The 18,938-nt window shown below is 37.7% G+C and overlaps 1 protein-coding gene and 1 long non-coding RNA gene across 2 annotated transcripts; both read right to left on the minus strand.

The window, feature by feature from the left end:
• On the minus strand, positions 2,401-13,847 carry LOC109821530 (4-hydroxyphenylpyruvate dioxygenase-like). Its single transcript, XM_020387711.1, has 3 exons — positions 13,796-13,847; positions 4,725-5,580; positions 2,401-2,789 (listed from the first exon to the last, which is right to left on the minus strand). The coding sequence occupies exons 1-3, from the start codon at positions 13,845-13,847 to the stop codon at positions 2,582-2,584; spliced, it is 1,116 nt and encodes a 371-aa protein (XP_020243300.1). The 3' UTR covers positions 2,401-2,581.
• Positions 14,148-17,337, minus strand: LOC109822568. Its single transcript, XR_002242180.1, has 4 exons — positions 17,152-17,337; positions 15,388-15,483; positions 14,532-14,586; positions 14,148-14,400 (listed from the first exon to the last, which is right to left on the minus strand). It is a non-coding gene; the product is annotated as an uncharacterized LOC109822568 (long non-coding RNA).

Raw genomic sequence — 18,938 nt, forward strand, 5'->3', positions numbered from 1 at the left:
GTTTGTGCCTGTTTTGAGCTTTCTGCAGCAGTTGCTGCTGCTGGTTGCTTTGTGCAGCAGTTGCTGCTGCTGGTTGCTTTGTGCAGCATTTGCTGCTGCTGCTGGTTTTCCTTGCCTTTGCTGCTGCTGTTGGGTTTTGTTTGTTGGAAATTTGCAGTAAAAGAAATAATGAAAGAAAATTTGACTTGTATTCCTCTCAAAATCAATTACAATTTGGATTCCGATTACAAAAGAGAGGAGAATGAATTTGATTCTCCCCTTTGTTTAATTCTGGGTTCTTCACGGTGGCGATGAGATGCCTCCCTCGAATGCTCGCGTCGAGTTTGCTTCTCGTTGACGATCCGAACGTCTTGATTCACTGGAACGATGTCTTCTCCTCACGATTTGACGCTGTGGAGAACTTGCGTGGCAAGTTTTGAAATAACTCTTGACGAGTTGATAACTCTGAACGAGTTTTAGAAGAACTTGCAGAGCAAGTTTTGAACTCTGATCGAGTTGATAACTCTGACGAGTTTTAGAAGAACTTGCAGAGCAAGTTTTGAACTCTGATCGAGTTGATAACTCTGAACGAGTTTGAACTCTTGAAAAAGAGTTGATTTGAACCGAAAGTCGGTTATAAGCCAAGGGAATGCTCCTGTGGTCGATCGTTGCTGAGGATGAACGTCGATCGCCCCCTTGCTGCCCAAAAAGAAGGATCCCAGAGCCCAGAGCCAAAAGCCAGCCAAAAAGGAGCGCCCGAACTCAGTTGAGTTTCCCACTATTTATAGGGGGTTTAGGGGTGGCAACTGCCCCCTTAATTAGCTCCTCCATGGGCTGAGTGGGGTGTAACCACCCCCTCTTAAACAGCTCCCGAAATAGTGGGGAAAACGGTTTTGAAACCGTTCTGTTAGTGCTTTGAACGAGTCAAAACGCTGAAAACAGCGTTCTGGGCCTTAACTCTGCGTCTTATTGATGAGACGCAGAGTTAGGCACTTGCTGGGAGTTGAAAACGCAAGGTTCTCTTGCGTTTGGACCTAAACTCTGCGTCTTAAAGATGAGACGCAGAGTTAGGCGTTCGCTAGGAGTCGAAACGCACAGGCCACATTGGGGCTTAACTCTGCGTCCAAGACTTAGGACGCAGAGTTAAATCTCTATTGGAGATTTGAAACGCACAGGCCGCATGCATTCTGAAATTGGAAACGCACAGGTCACTGGTGCGTTGAGGATCAACTCTGCGTTCAGAGTTTGGGATGCAGTCGAGTCTTTTCAAACCGTACGTCGGAATTGGACGAATTACATATGAAAATCGGCTATCTCGACGAGACGGGGCCATCCGAACCGAGCCGAAGGCTATGGTTCGCTTCCTCCGTTTTGCCAAATTCCTTACGGTTTGAGAGATATATGCGTTTTAATATGAAGAGACCGTCAATTTGTAGTCTCTTTTGTTAGAGCGTTGCAAAGATCGTCACCTTGTAACCTTCGTCTTGGCTCCTTGAAAATATGAGAGTCGTCAGATTGTAACTCCCGATGTTGATTGTGAATGCTGTTGAATTAGAGATTTCATCAGTTGTCGTGAAGGTCGTCAGATTGTAGCCTTCTACGTGAAAGTCCTCAAATTGTAGCCTTCTGGAAGTCGTCAGATTGTAACTTCCATCATCGGTGTTTGATGGGGGATCAACTATCTATTGTGATTTTTAGACAGCCTACACCCCCTCTCGTATAGGGCTACGCGGCAATAGTTCTCGGAGATACAACGACCCTCGGTCAGGCAACCTCCTTCTCATCGGCACGAGCTTCAAGAAGACTTTGCGAATTCTCCTCGACTTTCAGGAAACCAGCGGAAGTGTAATAGCAAAAAAATATTTTCGAAAAGTGAAGAGGAAGAGAAGAGATATGTTTCTTGACAATGTACTTAACCCTCGCATATACCGATCTTTATATAGGTTGAGAGTCGCGTGCGTTTTCCCACAAATCCCGCGGCAATTAACATGTTTAATGCTAGCTGTTTCGTCATTTAAGTCCATAAATCCACAGTTAATATGTTTTAATTACTCGCCCATTTATCCTAACCGTTACAAAATATTTATCACGTTTTAGTTGTAAAAGAAAAACATTAATCACGTTTTTAATCTACATCATATTAATTATGTTTTAATTATTCTAATTAGCAAAACATTAATCATATTTTTAATCTGCATCATATTAATTATGTTTTAATTATTCCAATTAGCAAAAACAAAATATAGCAGGTTAAGAGCCCCTCAATCCGGAGCTGCATTCGTGTCCGTAGGTCGTGTGCACGCGCCACCCGACCCAACCCGGCAGGCGCGCGCGTGTGGTATAGAGCGTAACCTTTATTTTTTTTCTAGGCATAAGAGAGAAGGGAAATGCTTATAAACACCATTCCTTCTTATTCCATTTCCTATGTGGGACTTAACATTCCCACTACAATGTTAAGTTTTAAGTTACACTTATTATAACTCCAACACAACATTGATCATAAGCTAATCAAACAAGAAACTTTGAAGTCCAGGACAATGCTTAGCAAGTACTACTAGTTTTCATATAATGCAATGCTAATTGCCCATCATATTGCATCTCATTATTTTCCTTTCCACTTAAAAGAAGCTGAAGCCTTTGAAGGCTGGTGTTTGGCATCCAGGCTCTTATCATACTCCTCGAGGCACTTGAAGAGCTCAATGACGTTTCCTTTTCCGAATCCTCCACAGCCACCTTTTTGATATTCTTTTCCCTGCTCATCCATTGCCATGCATCCAATCCTTTGTATAATTTCTAGAAATATTGTTGGCCTGCAGTTACCATATCATTGACGATAAAAAAAATAAGACCATGAGACATTAAATAAACTCAATAAGGGTCATTCGATTAATGTCTACCTCTGGTATAGAATTACTGGTTAACTTTGTTTTCTAAGGAAACATTTTGTTCACTTTATGCTTCAGATCGAAACAAAAATATTTCGCGCGGCTTTAGTCACACTTATTTATGATTAAATCTTTTGGATTAATTTTAGATACCCCCCTCAACGAGGGGTGTCTCTAAAAAAACCTCTCAACTCTTTTAATTTGAGAAAGCCTCCAAAAATTTGAGCATATTGTCACCTCAATTTTGAAAATTTGAGAAAAACTAACTTTTCTCGCTTAAACCCCTCAACCATGCAAGAATCATTTGCGACAATAAAATTAAGTTACATACGCCCATACTTATTTCACGGCACGTATAGACATATTGCAAAGGATTAAACGGTGACACAAATGAAGAAATATTGCAAGCCACGACATATGTTGTGTGTCTTTAGATACAAAATAAAGGAAAAGTATCTCAAATATGGGGTGTGATTTTTGTGATATAATTCGACAAATAAAATAAAAAGATCTCAAATATGTGTCATGAGTTTTACAAGACATTTCTATTTGTGCAGAAAGACCCTCTCCATAGATGTTGTAGCACACCTTCGACTTGTGTCACGCTCCATTTGTGTGACATGAAAATGTGACGAGAGATAACAAAAAGTATCACGAGATATAACTTTTGCAATAGTGATTCTTTTGGTCCAAGGGATAAAAGCTTTTGACTTTTTTTCTAAGGTAAAGGAAGCATTCTTTTCAAAGTAAGGGGGTGGAAGCAGTTTTCTCAATATAATATATGGTACTATCTGCAACTTCTCATCTAATTCTATACGAATACAATTGACTAGTGTATTAAGTCTGTGTGTTGTTGCGGGTATTATTTCCCGAGGTATGTCTATCATCAAATTTATAGTATGGATTTTAAACATAACTGTTTGTTAAAACTTCAGCGATAATTTTTTTACTACTATTTGCACAGTGAGTTTCCAAACAAGTTAACAAAATAATACACTAATTATCAAGTTTTATTGATTTTCCATAATAGAGCTATAAGATATTTATATTCGTGAAATGTTTGATAAATGTTAAATTCATCATTTGCAAGACCTAATAATAATAATAAAGGAGATATGAACAACATTTTCAAGATTTAAAAAAATACTACTGCAACTTGAATGGTGGATACTGGGCCTAAAAATTTACTGTAGCATATAGATTATATATGTTTAAGACCCAAAAATTATACTGTAGTATGAACATATTTTAAAATAAAATTCAGGTAAATAGGTATAATATGAAATATTATTGCAGCATAAATGACAATTTAAATATTTTGAATCCTACTAAGGCAAGTATTGTCTTTTCTATAGCATGAATAGTTAGATGATGTAGATAAGTGACATGATATATAGAATATGAATGAATAAAACAACGTCCACTCGATAAATGAGAAAAATAGAGAACCTTGGTACCAAATTGTTTCAAGCAACTTGGTAGTGATGTGACCTAATCTAGCTCCTACATCACATCTCGAAGATAGAGTCTCAACCACCTTTCACCAATTCCAATGTAGATGTAGAGATCGGATTAGGCCACATCACTACCAAGTTGCTTAGAGCAACTTAGTACCAAGTTTCTCCATTATTCTCTCGATAAATTAACAGCTATGATAAAATTTATAGTTTCTCAGCTACCTTTTAACAGTAGAGATAGAACCTAATTATAATTAATATTACAGGATTTCAATCTTTAGAAAAATAGGAGAGGGATTATTACTTTAATCCTCATGCATCTTCCGATATTTAATTAGCGGAACTCCCATAAATATAGAAACCAATAAACACCGACAAATGGACAATAATAAGAATCCAGTACCTGTCTCCAATGGGTTTAGTAAAAATCTGAAGCAAAACACCTTGATCATCCCTGTCGACAAGCAGCCCCAGCTCCTGGCACTCCCTAATCTGCTCATCGCTCAGCACATCCCCTGCCCTCCTCTCCACCCCCTCATAGTAATTCGGCGGCGGCCCTTGCATGAACTCGAACCCTGAAACCGCCTTCATCTTCCTCACCGTCGTGATCGCGTCGTCGCTCCTCAGCGCGAGGTGGTGCACTCCAGGCCCACTGTTGTGGTCCAAATAAGTCTGTACCTGGCTCCTCCTCCTCGTTCCGTGGACTGGTTCGACCAGCGAAAGAAGCACGGTCTCATCATTGTTGGCTAACACGGCAGTATTCAGGCCGCTCTCCGCGGTTCCTATGTCCTCGGTGGTGAATTCTGCAAACTCATGGAAACCTAGGAACTTCTTCATGTAGGAGAAGACGGGTCCCAGCTTCTGGACGCTGTCGACGGCGTGATCGAGACTGTGGAGCCCGTAATCAAGGTCCTCCGAGCTACGTTTGGTGGTGGCAAACCCCGGCAGGAAATCGACGGACGGATCAGAGCCGGAGACAAAGCGGAGGACGACGTCACCATAGAGGGCGACCTCGGCGAGGCAGAACCCGTGGCCTAGGTCGGTAGGCGGGAAGGTGGGGACAGCCCCGTTGGCGACAGCGATGGTGAACGCGGCAGCGGCGTCACTGACGGAGAGGGCGATGGCACGGACGGCGACCAACCGGGGAGAGATGAAGGTTTCTGCGGTGGCAGCCGAGAAGGAGGGAATGGAGGCGAAGCAGCGGAGGTGTGGCGGCAGCGGACAAGGAGCGCTGAGAGGATGGAGAGCGGACAGTGCTGCTGAAGTCCATTACGACGGAGGAGGAGGGAATGGTGAGAAAAGTTGGAGGTGGAGAATGTTAGATATAGGTGCCCTGCAGGCAATAATTGTATATTGTAACAGGACCTATATAAATATAATATCCTTGTTCAAAATAATAGTATGCTATTTTGGTCAGATTTATCTGGTAGTTTTATATTCAGATAAAGTCCTTAGAATGATACTAGACTATCAGACATTACGGATATGATCGTAATGAAGAGATCTGATTTGTCGCTAACGTATATTCTAAAATGTTCCTAGTCGATGAAGTGATGTAATGGGACATGATCACTTTGGTAAGACTAGTGTATACTTTATTTCTCCTTTGGAAGGATGATGATCCATCTCTTAGATCATTGATGTGAGACATCAAGATATAGTATACAGGTGACTCATTAGTGAATGAGTTGACTGAACGACTCACTGAGAACATCTAGTTGGTAATTATACTTAACTGTCAAATAGAAGTTCTCAAGTGATATAGTACATAGTAGTCTCATGACCTGAGGCATGAGTGCAATATCTTACATGTCAGTATAGGTGTACTTAGACTTTTACCTAACCACAGTTCTCATCGAGTTGTGCATAACGGTTCTTGTTGGGTACATCCCGAGACATAAGTAGATATTGAGATGCCAAGAAGGGATTCGTCTCCCCCAGTATAGGGGTTGATGTCATAAGATTGTTTGATATAACTATAACCTGAAAATCCTTGGCCAAGGTAAATAAGATAAACTGATTGTCAGTTTGATCTTATAGGTTATGAGTTTAATATCAACAAACACTAATTGAGCAATTAGGGTTTGACAGTTTTCCATACCCTAGGCTTAATAGTTTGACATGGTTTGACGAAGAGACCGGACTGTACGGCATTATCACTGAGTGGTCCTGATATAATTGTGTTAGCATCTTGCAGACATTTATCACAACTTATACCCGGGTAGTCTTCATGTGTAGCTAGCACCTCTGTTGTACTTGTGGATATGATCCACTGCCGAGTTCTTAAGTTGGGCCCTAGAGTCACACCAAGCGCGTACTTGAATCCTATGAAACACAATTTATAGAGTGATGCGTATGATTGATACGCATATATGATTTTATCGGATACACATAAACAGTTATGTATATCGATAAAATCGGAATGCTATGTGCTTAGGAAATAAATTCTAGTATTTTTCCTATAAAGTTAACTTTTAGTCAACTAGTTGACTTTTTGGTCAACAGTTGACTTTTGGTCAACTCATTGACTTTTTGGTCATATGATGACTTATTAATCAATGATTGGAAAATTACAAAATATCGTATTTATGAAATACAATATTGATTTGGTATTCTCATTTATGAAATACACATACCATGTATAATGAGTCATGAGATGAGTCATTTAGTGGTATGGTTTGAGCACATGGTTTATTAGCACATGGTTTTGAAATGTAATGATTCATGAGATGATTCATTGCATGACTCACTAGATTAATCATTGATATTTGATGATTCATTGCATGACTCATAGGATGAGTCATTCATGTCATGAACACATTTCACTCTATAAATATGAGCTCTCTTTCTTATGGAAAGGTTAATGAAAAATTGGCTAAGTGGTTTTTCCATAAGAGAATAAAAGAGAGCTCTCCTCTTACTAATTTCTAGCAATCTTGAGTAAGAGAAAGTAGTAGGATTTTAAAGTACCCCGGGGTGGATATCTTGCCTTGTGTCTCAAGAAGACTCCGATTTTATCAAGCTCACTTGAAGACTTGGAGATCCACTACGAGGAGATTTACTACTACAAGGAGCAAGAGTTAGGGGTTGTTCGATCTTCCATCGAATCACGCTTCAAAAGTATGACTTTATAACCCTTGTATGCTCTCTTTAATATAGGGATTATGTTAGATTTAATTAGAATGGTCCTATAATGTATTTCATGCTCTCTACATGCATAGCATAATTATACATATAGTCTTCCGTTGCGTATTTTGCATGTATGAAGCATGGATTCCCTTCATGGTATCAGAGCCATGGTTCCATCTAATTAAATCTTAACATGCATATCTAACTCATAGAGGACTTTGTTCTTGCTTCTAATTACTAGTTTAATTAAAAGATGTTTTAATGAAACTAGTTAATTTATTCAAGTTGTTTTGTAATAAATTATACTAGTTGTTGATTCAAAAATGTGATTTTTGGTTCATATGTTTTTAGGAGTAAAAACACTTGTATAAATTGCAAAACATTTATTTACAACTAGTGTAGTTGTATGTTAGAAGCATGATAGTCTTATTTGAGTTAGGATAATCCCTATGTTATCTAGTTTTCCAATTTGTTGCATAACTAGATAGATGCATATTTCTTAATGTTGATTAAGTTATATGTTTTATATCATCTTGCATGGATGTTATGTTTATGGATGGTAGTGGACAACGATTCTCTTGCATTTATTGTATTGATGTAATATAGCTAAAAATGTAATATTATTTTTGACCTCTTTCCTCCCCGAGCATGGGCTACGCCTACGGGTTTTGGCACTTGCTCACCGATCATGGGCTACGCCTATGGGTATAGGCCCTTGTTCGGGTGTGGGGGGGGGGGGGGTATGGTTATTTAGTTTAGTTATTTCATTTATGGCTTTTATTTTACATTCAATGCAATATTATTACCCATCCTACGAGATGGTTTTTCCATTATAAATGGGGCTTGCACGTCCTATGTATATGTGAATGTAATAATACAGGATTTGCAAGGGAGCTAGCAATGTAAGGAGTTGCAAATTGCTTGCCAAAATGTAATTAGTGTAGTTGCATTTTATTTCCTTAGTTGTCCACTACCATTCCATATTGCTTTTACATATGTTGATATGTTGGTTGTGCCCCAATTGTAGATGTCTATACAATTGGGTGCTATATTTTACAAAGTTTATATCTCTATCTCATTAGAGAATAGTTTTTATTATAAAAACTCATTTTTTAAACTTTGTGAGACATGGCAATAAGAGTTTATTGACCATAGAGTAGTGAGATCGACATTAACATAGTGTTAGTGTGAAAGATAAATAAACCTAAAGCAGTTAAAAGAGATGTATTTAGAACGAACTTTTAACTAGTGTCTAGGAAAGTGATTATAAGATATAACTCATGGGGTGATGCCCAACTTAAGATAAGGGGGTGATGCCCAATCTTTCGCGTTATAGTCTTAAAGAGAAGTGGTTACTTAATTAAGGTCCGATAAATATTCCCGGTGAATAGCTCGGAACCCTCCCACCAATCTTGCGCTTTCCTGGCTAGTTTAATTGTTGCAAGTATAAATATAGAGCATCTTTAAACTATATCAAGTTCGATTACGGTAAAAGATTTGAGAAATCGTCCGTAGCCCTCCATCATTTTAGTTAAATACTATTAAGCTTATAAATACTATGTTTGTTGGCATACGTCAAGGCATAACTATTCTATGGCTAAATAGTATTCATCTGTATATAAGATATAAGGATAGCTTAAGTTGGTTATGCAACTTTGTTGGCATACGTCAAGAGTTTGCATAAGTTAAATTTAAGCCAGTCAAGAAATGATGGGTACAAACTTGACTAGCATTTTATGATTTGTTGGCATACGTCAAGGTCATAAAAGACTAGGGGTAAAATCATATCAAGAATTACAAGAGTGTAAAAGACAAAAGTTGTCTACCAATTATTGAATGTGTTAATTTGTTGACATACGCCAAGGTTGATGCATTCAATGATAATTGGATCTTGATCCCACTTGAAAACAATGAGTTGTTTTCCGATCACCTATTATAAGGTTTTGAGGGACTCGAAAAATAGTGGGAGGCATAACTTAGATAAAAATAAACCAAATCTATTTTATGTATTGAACATCTGCTAAAATACCTTTTCTCTCTCTTTCAGGCCATTATGTCTGGTTTAAAACTCATATTGGAACAGAACAAGTTAACCGGTCCTAATTACAAAGACTGGTTGAGGAATGTTAAAATTGCCCTAACTTATGACAAAGTAGCATATGTCCTCACTGCGCCCGAACCTGTTCTAGGCCTAGAACCCACTATAGCGGAAACTGAAATCCGCAATACATGGGATAAAGATTGTTCACTTGCTCAATGCCTCACCATTGCCTCTATGGATTTGGTCCATCAGAGACAACATGAGAATATGGATATCAGATCCATATTTCGTAATACAGAAGAACTGTATGGCGAGCAACCGCGACAAATGAAGTACGCGGCGTCTAGGAATCTGTTCCAGACGAAAATGACTGTGGGATCTTCTGTTGGGGATCATGTCCTCAAAATGATCGCCTATGTCAATGAGCTTGAACTTTTGAACGTAGGCCTAGATGCAGATAGATATACAGATATCATTCTGCAGTCCTTGACACCAGCATACTCCCGATTCATATCACAGTTTTTGATGATGGATCTGGAGCCCACTCTTCCTGCCTTGCTTAATTTGTTAAGACAGGAAGAAAGTTCTTTGAAAAAGGGACAAACACCAGTCTTGGCTATAGGGCAATCTTCTTCCTCTTCTGGCAAATTGGTTGCTAAGAAAAAAGGAATGAAGAAAACTACTAAACCAAGGAAAGGTGTTAAGAAGGCTGTCAAGAAGGATAAAGGAAAGGCAAAAATGATGACAGCAGAATGCTTCCATTGTCATAAGTCAGGACATTGGAAAAGGAACTGCCCAGAATACCTAGCCTCACTCACCAAGAATAAGCAAGTTGTTGCTTCATCTACAGGTGTGTTTGTTACTCAGAATTGTTTTTCTATAAATCATACATCCTGGGTATTAGATACCGGATCAGGATCTCACATCTGTAATTTGTTACAGGGACTTAAAAGTTATAGAAAACTTGGAGCTGGAGAGATGACTCAGAGGGTTTTGTAGTCAGTGGGAGTAGTGGAAAAGCATGTAGATTGCTTAAATCTATTTATGGACTGAAGCAAGCATCACGGAGATGGAACATCTGTTTTGATGATGCTATCAAAGAGTTTGGTTTCATCAAAAATCCAGATGAACCATGTGTTTATAAAAGGATAATTGGGAGTATAATATCGTTTCTTATTTTGTATGTAGACGATATACTCTTAATCGGTAATGACATACCGTCATTACAAGCGGTTAAAATTTGGCTATCAAAAAGATTTTCCATGAAAGATTTGGGTGAAGCATCCTGTATACTGGGTATTCAGATCTATAGAGATAGATCTAAAAGGATATTAGGATTGTCCCAATCTAGATACATTGGCAAAGTGCTAAAGCGGTTTAGCATGGAAAATTCCAAGAAAGGTTTTGTACCTGCATCTCCTGGAATCTCGCTCTCTAAAAAGATGTCTCCCCAGACTGATGAAGAGAGGAAACGCATGAGTCTAATTCCTTATGCCTCGGCAGTAGGATCGATCATGTATGCCATGTTATGTACTAGACCGGATATCGCTTATTCACTCAGTTTGGTAAGTAGATACCAATCTAATCATGGAGAAGAGCACTGGAAAGCGGTCAAAAATATACTTAAGTACCTGAAAAGGACTAAAGAGTTATTTTTGATATATGGTAAAAGTGACCTCCAAATGGAGGCTTTTTCCGACTCTAGCTTTCAGAGCGATATAGATGATAGTAAATCTGTTTCAGGATATGTTTTTACCCTCAATAGAGGGGCTGTCAGTTGGAAAAGTTCCAAGCAGGACACAGTAGCAGACTCTACTATGGAAGCCGAATACATTGCGGCAAATGATGCAGCCAAAGAAGCTGTCTGGATGAGGAAGTTTCTTTCAGAGCTGGAAGTTGTTCCCACCATTAAAGATCCAGTACCTTTATACTGTGATAGTAATGCTGCAATAGCTCTGACAAAGGAACCCCGGTCTCACCATAAGTCCAGACACATTCTGAGGAAGTATCACTTGATCAGGGAGATAGTTGATCGCCGGGAGATCAAGATTGAAAGAGTTGACACAAAAGATAATATAGCAGATCCATTCACAAAGGCAATTGCTCGTACACAATTTGAAAAACTTGTTGAGCTATTGGGTATTAGATACTACAATGATTGGCCTTAGTGCAAGTGGGAGTTTGTTAGATATAGGTGCCCTGCAGGCAATAATTGTATATTGTAACAGGACCTATATGAATATAATATCCTTGTTCAAAATAATAGTATGCTATTTTGGTCAGATTTATCTGGTAGTTTTATATTCAGATAAAGTCCTTAGAATGATACTAGACTATCAGACATTACGGATATGATCGTAATGAAGAGATCTGATTTGTCGCTAACGTATATTCTAAAATGTTCCTAGTCGATGAAGTGATGTAATGGGACATGATCACTTTGGTAAGACTAGTGTATACTTTATTTCTCCTTTGGAAGGATGATGATCCATCTCTTAGATCATTGATGTGAGACATCAAGATATAGTATACAGGTGACTCATTAGTGAATGAGTTGACTGAACGACTCACTGAGAACATCTAGTTGGTAATTATACTTAACTGTCAAATAGAAGTTCTCAAGTGATATAGTACATAGTAGTCTCATGACCTGAGGCATGAGTGCAATATCTTACATGTCAGTATAGGTGTACTTAGACTTTTACCTAACCACAGTTCTCATCGAGTTGTGCATAACGGTTCTTGTTGGGTACATCCCGAGGCATAAGTAGATATTGAGATGCCAAGATGGGATTCGTCTCTCCCAGTATAGGGGGTTGATGTCATAAGATTGTTTGATATAACTATAACCTGAAAATCCTTGGCCAAGGTAAATAAGATAAACTGATTGTCAGTTTGATCTTATAGGTTATGAGTTTAATATCAACAAACACTAATTGAGCAATTAGGGTTTGACAGTTTTCCATACCCTAGGCTTAATAGTTTGACATGGTTTGACGAAGAGACCGGACTGTACGGCATTATCACTGAGTGGTCCTGATATAATTGTGTTAGCATCTTGCAGACATTTATCACAACTTATACCCGGGTAGTCTTCATGTGTAGCTAGCACCTCTGTTGTACTTGTGGATATGATCCACTGCCGAGTTCTTAAGTTGGGCCCTAGAGTCACACCAAGCGCGTACTTGAATCCTATGAAACACAATTTATAGAGTGATGCGTATGATTGATACGCATATATGATTTTATCGGATACACATAAACAGTTATGTATATCGATAAAATCGGAATGCTATGTGCTTAGGAAATAAATTCTAGTATTTTTCCTATAAAGTTAACTTTTAGTCAACTAGTTGACTTTTTGGTCAACAGTTGACTTTTGGTCAACTCATTGACTTTTTGGTCATATGATGACTTATTAATCAATGATTGGAAAATTACAAAATATCGTATTTATGAAATACAATATTGATTTGGTATTCTCATTTATGAAATACACATACCATGTATAATGAGTCATGAGATGAGTCATTTAGTGGTATGGTTTGAGCACATGGTTTATTAGCACATGGTTTTGAAATGTAATGATTCATGAGATGATTCATTGCATGACTCACTAGATTAATCATTGATATTTGATGATTCATTGCATGACTCATAGGATGAGTCATTCATGTCATGAACACATTTCACTCTATAAATATGAGCTCTCTTTCTTATGGAAAGGTTAATGAAAAATTGGCTAAGTGGTTTTTCCATAAGAGAATAAAAGAGAGCTCTCCTCTTACTAATTTCTAGCAATCTTGAGTAAGAGAAAGTAGTAGGATTTTAAAGTACCCCGGGGTGGATATCTTGCCTTGTGTCTCAAGAAGACTCCGATTTTATCAAGCTCACTTGAAGACTTGGAGATCCACTACGAGGAGATTTACTACTACAAGGAGCAAGAGTTAGGGGTTGTTCGATCTTCCATCGAATCACGCTTCAAAAGTATGACTTTATAACCCTTGTATGCTCTCTTTAATATAGGGATTATGTTAGATTTAATTAGAATGGTCCTATAATGTATTTCATGCTCTCTACATGCATAGCATAATTATACATATAGTCTTCCGTTGCGTATTTTGCATGTATGAAGCATGGATTCCCTTCAGAGAAATCGGAGTAGGCGGTGATGGGGAGGCCGAGGGAGAAGGAGAAGCGAGAGGCGGCGGCGGAGGCGTCCGCGGTCCAGAACTGCACGTGATGGAAGGAACGGACGGGAAACCGGTCTGACTGGGGGTTGGACCGGACGAACCGGTTGAAACCTACAAGCTTGAACTCCTCGGTCTCTTCTTCTTCTTGCTCGGGCTTCACCATTTTGAAAGCTCTGATCCTATTTTGTACCGTATAATATGATGTGCGAAGCCATATTGATGGCTGATAGCTTTATAAGTTGCACTCCCCATTGTTTAGAGGTGTTAAATGGGTGGGTATGGGTTTTAAATGGGCGGGCCATAAATGGGCGGGCATATTTTGCCCATTTACCCATTTATGACCCATTTAACATTATTTAAATGAGCGGGTTTTTGCCCGTCCATTTAATAAACGGGTCGTCCATTTGCCCATTTGCCCATTTAACTATAGCTAACACACTTTAACATATTTACATCACGAACATGATTAAAAGATCATATTTACACATAACTGTGCTTTAAACCATGTCTCTAAACATTACCATGCAGTTTTTTCAAGATCTACATAAAAAACAACAATATATTTTTTCCCCGGCTAAGCGAGTAACAAGTATATAGACTATGAAAACATAGGAGCAGGGATTTCATTCCAGAGCTTGGAAACTAGGGGTAAGTTCTGCCTGCTTCAGAAGCAGCAGCACTCCTCCAATACACAGCAACAGCAAAGGGCAGTCATACTGCAACAATGAAACAAAGATCAGAATACATGACAAAGATAAGTTTTGAAAGAACAAAATTACTTATCGTCCACTACAGTCAAAATTCATCTCTCGAACATGGTCATGGTAGAGGATTTACGCACAACAACCTTATCGAATTTGAGAAGCATCCAGCAGGAACAGCTTCAGTTAAGCAATGCATACCTGTAGTAAATCTAACATTTGGTAAATCAGAACGCACTGGCCAAATTGACAATGCTGCGACTGACAATAATCACAACGCAAGGAAACGGTATAAACATATTACAGAAATCAACCAAAATAACTGCAAGATTGCATTTAACCGTTGCAGCAAAATATTACAGGCAAAAGCCTACCTACAGAAGATTAAAAAAAAACTCCCTAGAAATTTTACCATTTTACCTCTATTAAGTTAGCTATTATCATATCCTTCTCAATTGATTGAACTATAAGAACTTCAAAGACATGTAGGGGTGAAATTATGGGATGGGACTGGTGAGAGCATTAAATGAAGTTGAAAAACAGTAGCATACGAAAATTTTAGATAGCATGTTGACCAGACCCAATACAAAACTACGTTGTTTTATGAAAGAAAACTAGGTGTGAATGGAGGGAACTGAAGCAAAATAGTTAATGCTCGCGGACATTGGTAAAGTGTAACAACAGACAGACTAGGTTCTTTACAAATTTTCTATGTCTCATTGTAAAGGCAATGTATTGTGGGATATTCGGAATATTTTACATGGAAACACCAAGCATAAGAGAAATTATCCCAGACCCATATTAATATTAATCATGCACCTGATTGGCATGAGTTTTTTCATGGGAAAATGTGCATATATGGAATACTCTTTCTTATGATTCATACTATGTAATTATTCATTTATATATCCAAATAGAATGTACGGGTAATATAATTTAATCTGAACCATTAATGTACTACTACACAAAAGACACACATGCAAGATAAGAGAACAGGCTCACCATTGACAATGTAATGCCTTCTAGACCTTGGCTATGAAGAAATACATCTCTAAAGTTAGCTGGCTCACCTTCCATATCAGAATCAAAGAACAACATCTGTTCAATATATCGACTTGTCAGTAAATATTCCCAGTAAAACCATCAGAAGAGGTATATAGATAAAAAAAAAAAGAAAACCAAAAACAGGAATCCTTGGTACATATGTTGTAATATGATAGTGCTGACATCATCCAAAACATCAAGGTTTTAAAGAAAATACCTTCAGCTATGAAGCATACGATGGACATGTGTCAAATCAGATGGACAAGCAGGAGAGCAGGAACAAAACAACCACATCATAGCTAATAATGGTTAAAGAACATGAGATCAAAATCAGCATAAATTTCCCTTAGTGACAAGCCTTGATATATTTATGTGTATAATTAGAAAGATTCTAAAGCAGATGTGTTAACTTTTAAATTCAACATATGTATGGTCCTCAATCAATAACAAATAACATCCCATCTCTTCTTTAAACTTTAGGGACATTGGAAAAGGAAATATGTATCTCTCCATTTTTCTTGACTACCAATCTGTCAACTTCCTTTCACATGTTTAGACAATTTTCACATGTTTAGACAATGAATGGAATTGCATGTGCCTGCGTAATGTTGTATATAGAATATACATTTTGCATGTATTACATTCATGGTTTAGCACTAGCTTACATGACCAAGTAGCAATTAGTCAGTTAAAGTAACTGGAAAGGATGGCACTACGTGCTGAATATCATTGTTAGAACAAAGTAGAAATTGTAGAACAAAAGAAGCATTTTTACTCAATTTTTTAATTAAACAATAGTAAAAGTTAGAATATGGATGAAATAGCTTTACTCTACGGCACGTAGAATGAATACCGATGTTGTAAGATAGTCGTCCACTTTAATTACATACAAGGGTGTTACCTGTCCTGCAGCGTAAGAAGAGTTCATTGTTTCGGCTTATTTTCCGCAAAAATGTGCTTAAACAACTATAAATTTAATGCACATTTGTGGGAGATTAGAGATTGCTCCAATCTAGGATAACATAAATTGGTTGCGTACAGCAGAGGCAATTGAATGCCCAGTTGGAAGAAGTAATAAGGTTATAGTTAGTGGGGCTAAAAGGATCAAGAGCTGGACAAAGAAGCAATTGAGAAGGATATGATAATAGCTAACTTAATAGAGGAAATAACCCCAATACTCACAACGCACTGGCCAAATTTTATTATTTTTTTTTGGTTTTTTTTGTTGGGGGTTCTGAAATTATCCCTTAGAAATACAATGACATGCGTTTTGGACAGTGCATAACCATGCTAATCTCTAAAGTCTGAATCAAGTCCATTAATTAAATGATTATAACCTTGATCAAGTATCTAGCTATCTCAAATTCTCAAGCTTTAAACATAAAAATGTCGTGAGAAAAAACTCATCATTAAATGAAATTGCTTTCGAATTTCCAGAATTATATTGTTCCAATCAAGAATTTACATTTCCCTATAAAAATTTCACGAACAGGATAGTAAATCAAGTGAAGCCCTAATCAACAAACAACAAAGCTAACACTTTAAACTAATAACCAAAGAAAAACCTCATCAACTTCTTACAAATCGTTTTCTTCTATTAGATCAAAGCCCACGATTTCTAATTAACATCCGAAAGAACCCAAATCAATTTTAACAAAACACGTCCAAAATTATAAGAAATATCATGATATTGTAGAATTAAAAGTATTTGCACATACATACCTGATCAAAGCGAGAAAAAAAAATCGCGACTGGCGACGGAGGAGGAGGCGGAGGAGGCTTTAGATTGGAGACGCGGTTGAGGCGACTGGCGACGGAGGAGGAGGCGGAGGAGGAGGGATTGAGGCGGCGGAAGAGCTCAGAGACTCAGAGAGAGAAAGTGAGAAACGAAGGGATTTTAGGGTTTTGTTTTGGGAATAAGGGGTATAGAATGCCCATTTAGACCCGTTTAATTGGATGTAAAATGCACCCGTCCGTTTAGACCCATTTAATTAAATGAGTGGGTTTTGGGCGGGCCAAATAATGGGTGGGCCAGATGGGTAAATGGGTATGGGATTTTTTTTAATCAACCTCACAAGGGCTGCTTATTGAAGAGCAGCCCATGTTTTTATTTTATTTTATGTTTTCAAAGTGGTGGGCCCCACCGAAAAAATATAGGACGTGAGTCCCACCTGCATAGTAAATAATAATATTTTATTAGTGCATATTGTTTTTCCAAACACTATAAATAGACCCCAAATTCTTAAGGAAAACTCATTCCAAAAACAACAATCAATATATATACAGATATATATATTGTAGAATAGCTAGTGCTCGTAGGAACAGTGCCTAGACCGAGAATGTCTTATAGATCGAGGAGATCTTTGCCTGATAGATCGAGGAGATCTTTGTCTTATAGATCGAGGTGATCTTTGCCTGATAGATCGATGAGATTTTTGCCTTATAGATCGAGGAGATCTTGACAGTACTGGGTCGGTGCACACCAGAGCACCGGGCTGCAGTTCCTAGAAGCAATTTGGTTTTGGGATCCTTACACTGGAGTAGGCGAAATAATGCTTTAAGCACATTGTTTTACAAACGCACAGCAGCTGAGTTGAAAAATTTTAAATTACTACACTTAAGTTTTCTGTTCAGTTTTTACTGTTATATATCTGTATTATTTCAGATTTAACCACATGTGCCAACACCCATAACCCAAAGGTTAGCATCAAGCTCCGTCATCTGGCTAATACCAAGTCAATTCAGTTAATTATAAGTTAAATACGTGATTGGATGTTAGAATTAAAAAGAACTTAATAACGGAACTGAGACCAAGATCTCCACTAACAAATGATTATTACATGTTGGGATAAGCACTGCATCCAAGCGGGAGAAAGGACTACTTCAAAATCGATTAGTAATTAATTACGGTAATGTTTGCAACAGGGCGTAGTAAAAAAGTGTTTCCCCCGGTTTTTTCGGATAGTCCCCTTCTCCGACGAAAGTCAAACTCGTTTATGCTGATTTTTCAAAATGGATCAAGGTTGAGTAGAAAAATTCCTCTGAACAAAAAAAATTGCTGATTATACATCTTATTATTTTTATTATGATTCAAATTTAATGGGTATGGTTATCCCGATTGCTATGGTATTAGTATTGTTCTTTTGTGGGAGGTAACGCTACCAAGATAACCATATTCACCTCTTTTTTTCTGAGATTTGAAACAAACAATAGATTATAAATACTGGAATTTGTTTTCCTGTTTTTTGGGGTTTAAACCAAGTAAGAGGTTGCAAATTTTAGGATTTGCTTTTTCTATAATCATGTTGAATCAAACAAAATATTAAAAATTTCGAGGCATATATAAAACTCTATAAATTTGAAATTCATAATGAGGTTCTAAATTTTATAATTTTAAGATTTGAACAAAACAGACCTTTAATTCATCATCGTGCATATAACCAGACCTTTAACAAAGAAGCACAAAGTCACGTATAATATCCATAGAAGTACATGAATACGCCACTGAA

Source organism: Asparagus officinalis, chromosome 8, assembly GCF_001876935.1.
Source record: "Asparagus officinalis chromosome 8, Aspof.V1, whole genome shotgun sequence".
Classification (NCBI taxonomy): domain Eukaryota; kingdom Viridiplantae; phylum Streptophyta; class Magnoliopsida; order Asparagales; family Asparagaceae; genus Asparagus; species Asparagus officinalis.

Excerpts from the sequence above, each read along its gene's own strand:
- LOC109821530 (XM_020387711.1), bottom strand. The coding sequence starts at position 13,847 with ATGGTGAAGCCCGAGCAAGAAGAAGAAGAGACCGAGGAGTTCAAGCTT. Across the intron at positions 5,581-13,795 it reads CGAGGAGTTCAAGCTTGTAG|CAGCACTGTCCGCTCTCCAT; the intron begins GTTTCAACCGGT and ends AATGGACTTCAG. Across the intron at positions 2,790-4,724 it reads ACTAAACCCATTGGAGACAG|GCCAACAATATTTCTAGAAA; the intron begins GTACTGGATTCT and ends TGGTAACTGCAG.